Source organism: Zea mays, chromosome 10 (assembly GCF_902167145.1).
Source record: "Zea mays cultivar B73 chromosome 10, Zm-B73-REFERENCE-NAM-5.0, whole genome shotgun sequence".
Taxonomy (NCBI): Eukaryota; Viridiplantae; Streptophyta; class Magnoliopsida; order Poales; family Poaceae; genus Zea; species Zea mays.
Window position 1 is genome coordinate 139,502,839 of NC_050105.1, and position 6,011 is coordinate 139,508,849.

A 6,011-nucleotide genomic window follows, 5' to 3' on the forward strand; every position below is an offset into this window, starting at 1 on the left:
TCATTTTGGTGTCCAACACAGCGATATCAGGTATTAGAATGTTATGCCACTCATAATCGAGGAGTAAGTTTAATTACAATCAATGTTAGGACTCTGATATCGCTGTTGAAAAAGTATGTATGAATGGCTCTGATATCACTACTGAAGAATAGGCACACCACTAGCATATCTATCATGTTCAATCAAGATAAGATGCCGGTAGAGGATCATAAATCATTTTCTCTAGATGCACAAGACATAATAAGAAAACACATCGATATAGTGGAAGTAGTCATGTGTCGTCACATACCAACAACATCAACACTTTCACTAATGATCATCAAGTTCAATTTTTGTCAACACCAGAACAATACAAGCAACATCTTTACGGTATTCAAACATACGGGGATGAAATATCGATGTGCTAGCACTGCACGCACAACAAGAAAAAAGCGACAACGCGTTGGACATCTATAATCCTAGATATAACCACGACTATTATGAGTCTTTTCTGTTTCAACATGCCAATAAATATACCCTAAAGGTCCATTAATATTTATATAGATTATGAGTATCTCTTGAACATATATTTAACAAATAGTTCTTGCCCTCCTATCTTTTTACCACTTTGTGTAATTTTTAGGAGTAGGTGATTATTGCAATGTTTTTTTAAAAAGAAGATGGCACATGTTAGGGCTGCTATCGAGCCAAAAAATTAGGGTTTAGGGTTCAGCAAGGGAGAGTCAGGTTGTCCGCACTGAGGTGCGGTAAATTGAACGCTACCACAATGCAGTATTGAGAACTGCTGCAGCGAGGCACCTCACGAGCTACTCTAAACATAGAGCAGCCATGAGAAACACCATTTGAAGTGCACGTACCATCCCACTGCAAACATACGAGGCTGGTAGTGAGCGGTACTTGGCGCATGCGAGGCGACAACCAACGTGACATATTTGTGGAAAGAAATAATATAATATGTGATAGTTGGTATAGAGTTGAGATATAGAGTAAGCATGATTGTGGAGGATTGTGGTATAGAGTTGATAAACTTGCTGGCGATGATAAAATATTCCTTTTTAGAGTACGAATTTAGAGCGGTTTGAGTGCGGATAGCCTCAAAAAATGCAAGACAGGAAAGAGAAAATATCAAGAGTCTTCTTGGCCAACTGGGATCATAGTAGGATTTCTGCAAAAAAAAATGTAGTTCCAAGATTAAACTACACATTTTGCAAGACGGCAAAAATGTTAGTATTCTTGGCGAAGAGTAAAGTCTTCTTTGTTAAGAAACCATATAGAGGATTATGTGGCCAATATCAAACATATCAACGAATGACTCTATATATTAAATGTGTACCCCTCAAAATAATAACATGGAAAGAGTTTCCCATATTTTGTCTCCGGCCACTTGTGCTTACACGGTTACACTGTCGTGGAAAGGAAAAGACAACATGTCTTCTTCTCCATTCGTTTTAAAGTAGTAGTCGTTTTAGAGAATTAGTGTGTTTATATAATTCTTGATGTATGTGTTTTGTATACGTGTCTATATTCATTATTATCCATTTAAATATAGATATAGAAATTAAGAGCTAAAACGACTAGTATTTTGAGATGGAGTTGGTACATTTAATTGTGCCTCTATTGCTGGCGATAGTGTTCGGAATGTAGTTTTGGTATCTGCACCGACACCATTTCTGAACGCGTATATCCAGTTTGAATGGCACTGATCGACTAGCAGTACTGTGCTCTGACCGCTACCCACTCCACCAGTCTGCACACGCCCGTGGACCAAACGCTAGTGGGCGCTCCTCAGCTCGCGGTTTCAGGTCTGGGCAACAGAGTGGTGCTCTCGCTACTGATGAGCACGCGAGTTGGTTTTGATTTGGCTGTTCCCGTCGTTCCTGACAGAAACTATCCCATCGTAAGCCAAAGCAACCTTTGTCGTGCCACCATGAACTCACGATCATTGCATCGCAGCAGCAAGCCGCACGGCCACGATCGTAGCTAGAGTGTGATAAACCAGGGTCATCGGTTGATTGTCTACTATAGAAAGTGAAGATTTGTTGGGCCAAGAAGGCTGCAGCCCATCCAGAGATCGTCGCGTTTTCCGGACTCCAGAGAAATGGAGCGGGCTGTCATGCCAAAAACAGACCCCAGCGTAGGCAAGCCCAGATAGCATAGGTGACGCCATCGCAACAGCCCCTATGACTATGAAGCCCTTCATCGACCAGTTGAGACTGATCGAGAGCCAATAATCGATGAGAACCACTCGTTGCTCATGATGCATTCGGGGGCACTGTTACGTTGCTGGTTAGGCGATCCCCTGAAGCTATGGCTCTACTGCCTTGGGCAATCCCACGGGCTCCCCGCGGCGGCGGCAGAAGGATGGGGCACGAGATCAATGCAGGTGATGTTGGGTTGCTAAACCATAGGCGCCTGATTCTGGCTTTATTTCCAGACGACAAACACCATCCATCTGGCTAAGGGGTGTTTGGGAGTGAAGTTTTTTCACAGTTTTAGAAAAATACTGCAGTATTATATACGGAATGGTGTTTGACAAGCTGGCTAAAATCTCTGTTTTTAAAACTGAAGTATTGTAAATACTATAGTTGTTTGAAGGTATTATAAACTTAGGTCTGGACTTTAGTTTCCAAAATTATGGTATTGTAAAATGCGGTATTGTCATGACTAAAGTATACTGTAGTATTTCAAAAGTTGTGGTTTTCAAAAACTTTATTCCCAAACAGGGCCTAAACAGTGAATTTTGAACTACTTAATTACAGTCATGTATGTGAGGGTCACAGTTTATATTAATTAAACTTTGACCGTTCGAAGAAACGGTCAAACGCTTCCGGCTATGCGGCCGGCGGAGCAGAGGATCAACGCCTGCCATTGGAGTGAGAAAGAAAAACGTCCTCCACTTATCACGTGCCGCCCTCAAGCTGGCCCTATTTCACAATTTTACACCGTGCCCGACCCCTCGGGTTAAAAAATGATGCAGGAGTTTCGCACTATCACCCCGGAACAGGATAAATTATTCGCATAAAAGGGCCCCACAGTTCGTGCTCCCTGTATAAAGACCAGCGCCTCTAAGACTCTCCCCTGCCCCGTTCTCTTCTGCTGCCTGCCTTTCTCTCTTCTGGCGTCCGCGTGTGTGTGCATTTCACTGTACTGCTTTCATCTCCCGCTCTTTCTTCACCTGCTCCGCGCTAGTGCTGGAACCAAGAAAGCCTCATGCGGCGGCGGCTGGCCGAGGTGCGGTAGAGCGGCGGAGATGGGCTGGGCACCCAGGTGGTTGCGCGGGCTGCTCGGCGGCGGCGGCAGGAAGGCCGCCGACACAAGGCCGGTGAAGGAGAAGAAGCGCTGGGGGTTCGGCAAGTCCTTCCGGGAGAAGCCCCCCGCGCCAGTGCCGGCGCGGCCTCCGACTCCGACGCCTCCGTCGCATCCCGCGGCGACGCCTCGCCGGGGCTATGCAGCGGCGGATGAGGCGGGCGACGAGCAGAGCAAGCGCGCTATCGCGGTGGCCGCGGCGACGGCGGCGGTGGCAGAGGCCGCCGTCGCTGCCGCCCAGGCCGCCGCCGCCGTGGTGCGGCTGACGAGCAGCGGGCGGTGCGCGCCGCCGGCCGCCGCGAAGCGGGAGCAGTGGGCGGCCGTTCGGATCCAGGCCGCTTTCCGTGGCTACCTGGTTAGCTTCTCACAGACTCCTCACCTCACTCTTCAGTTACTAAATCTTTTTTTTTGTTGTCAAATTTCCAATAAATAAACAAATCTGTGTAAGCTACAGCTTGTCACGAAAAGCTAGCTTGAAAAACGGAAGAAGGGGCCTTTTGTTGGTTCAAAAAGAAAACAAAAATATCTCCCTCTTCTGCGTGGTATGCTATGCTCATGATGTGTAACCTACGAGCTGCTCTGGTAACCGCTTCCCCTCCAGCAAGGAGAACGCCACCTTGTGGCGTCAGCTCTGCCGTCGTCTTTACTGCCTGCGCCTTCCAGGCTTCTTCGTTTCAGGAAGCAAGGCATGGCCATGGCCGCTTTAACTCCGCTTCCTTCGCAGGAAATCGGAAGGCCTGTATTATTTTGCCGTTTTGCGCCTAGTTACTGCGTTACTGTTATTGGAAGCGGCTACCGCCGTAGCCGTAGTAATGGCGGTGGTGGTCGGTATGCAAAGTTTTTTTTTGTTGATGTTGAACAAAAGCCTGGCAAGTTGAGAGATGCCAACCTCAGTTTTGCACTGTAGATGCCCGTGGGCTATGGTGGAGCCAAGGGGCCATTGCTGATTAACACCTCTGCTTCTGCTTGTTGTTCCGTGCGAAGGCGAGGCGGGCGCTGAAGGCGTTGCGGGGGCTGGTGAAGCTGCAGGCGCTGGTCCGGGGCAACATCGTGCGGCGGCAGGCGGCGGAGACGCTGCGATGCATGCACGCGCTCGTCCGCGTCCAGGCGCGCGCGCGCGCCTGCCGCGCAATTCGCTCGCAGCATGTCACGGCGCATCCGGTAAGTGAGGGGGGAGGATGTTTCGCTTGCTGGCTCGTGGCTCGTAGTAACTCGCGGTCTTATGGCGGGTGGGTGGATGTGCACGGCAGGATCCGCCGACGCCGGAGAAGTACGAGCAGGCGGGTGCGCCCAGGCACGGCCGTTCCGGCTCTCTGAAGGCGAGTGCCTCTCTCTCTCCCTGTGTGTTGCAAGGTTTCTTCGTGCATCGTGATGGTGGTGACGATGGGTGTGGTGTGGTGCGGTCTGTGCAGGCGAACTCTTCGAGGACACCGGGCGGCGAGAGGCTGGGCAGGGAGAGGTCGGAATCCTGCGGGAGGAACTGGCTGGACCGCTGGGTGGAGGAGAGGTACATGGACGACGAGAAGAACGCCAAGATTCTCGAGGTGGACAACGGCAAGCCACGGCGCCGGTATGCTTCCAAGAGGCGCGGCGGCGGCGGCGGAAACCACCACCACCACCACCAGTCGCCGTGCTCGACGACGATGGGTTCCGAGCAGAACAGCCGGAGCTACGCGACCATGGCGGAGTCGCCGTCCAAGGACTCGACGACCGCGCAGCAGTCGGTGCCGAGCCCGGCGTCGGTGGGCATGGCCGAGGAGGCCCTGAGCCCGCTGCGCGTGCCCGTGCCCGCGGACGTGGCCGAGCTCTGCGACAGCCCCCAGTTCTTCTCGGCCACGTCGTCGCGGCCCGGGAGCTCGAGGCGGGGCCCGTTCACGCCGACGGCCAAGAGCGAGTGCTCGCGCAGCCTCTTCGGCGGCTACTCCGACTACCCGAACTACATGGCCAACACGGAGTCGTTCCGCGCCAAGGCGCGGTCGCAGAGCGCGCCCAAGCAGAGGCCGCAGTACGAGAGGTCCAGCTCCCTACGCAGGGCGTCGGCGGCGCAGAGGTCGGCGGCGGCGGCGGCCTCCTCCCTGCACGCCAAGTTCACCAACAAGGCGTACCCGGGCTCTGGCAGGCTGGATCGGCTTGGCTTGCCGGCCAGGTACTGATCCTGATCCTGATCCTGCCTAATTCGCGCCAGGGATGATGTGCTGCCGCTGTGTCTCGAGCGAGGACGACGACGAAGAAGTGCAATCGACTAGTGGTAGTTAGGTTCCGTGCCTTGGTTGTGCTATTACCATCAACAGTTTTTCTGTTTCTTGCTTTGTGTAGCTAGCCATGTCTAAAGTTGCTGGTAGCTGTAATGATGCTATAATGCGTGCTTAACTGCTGACGAACCTTTTCCTCTACATTTCCGTGGTATATATATATGTGCCGTCAAATCATGCATGGGAATTGAATGTGTTGTTGCAAATGCTGGCTCGATAAGATATACTACTACGTAAGCTCCATTCGCGAAAAGCGTCTCTCTAATTACTTTGTCCATGGGTGGTGGTGGACCAATAGGTGGTGGTGTGCCTGTCCTGACCGGTCTGTCCAGGCCTTATCTGGTGAGCTGTGACTGGTTTAAATGGTACTAGCTGTCTCGTCCGGTAGCCGTTGGAGCGACTTGAGCTGGCTCAGCATTTGGGCAATCAGTTGCGTCCTTCGGCTCGTACTAA

At 51.4% G+C, this 6,011-nt stretch overlaps 1 protein-coding gene across 1 annotated transcript; it reads left to right on the top strand.

The window, feature by feature from the left end:
- Positions 1-3,084: 3,084 nt before the first annotated feature.
- LOC103641958 (protein IQ-DOMAIN 1) lies at positions 3,085-5,711 on the top strand. Its single transcript, NM_001362608.1, has 4 exons — positions 3,085-3,661; positions 4,291-4,467; positions 4,557-4,625; positions 4,719-5,711. The coding sequence occupies exons 1-4, from the start codon at positions 3,251-3,253 to the stop codon at positions 5,457-5,459; spliced, it is 1,398 nt and encodes a 465-aa protein (NP_001349537.1). The 5' UTR covers positions 3,085-3,250; the 3' UTR covers positions 5,460-5,711.
- The last annotated feature ends 300 nt before the right edge of the window (positions 5,712-6,011 follow it).

Excerpts from the sequence above, each read along its gene's own strand:
- LOC103641958 (NM_001362608.1), top strand. The coding sequence starts at position 3,251 with ATGGGCTGGGCACCCAGGTGGTTGCGCGGGCTGCTCGGCGGCGGCGGC. Across the intron at positions 3,662-4,290 it reads CCGCTTTCCGTGGCTACCTG|GCGAGGCGGGCGCTGAAGGC; the intron begins GTTAGCTTCTCA and ends TTCCGTGCGAAG. Across the intron at positions 4,468-4,556 it reads AGCATGTCACGGCGCATCCG|GATCCGCCGACGCCGGAGAA; the intron begins GTAAGTGAGGGG and ends TGTGCACGGCAG.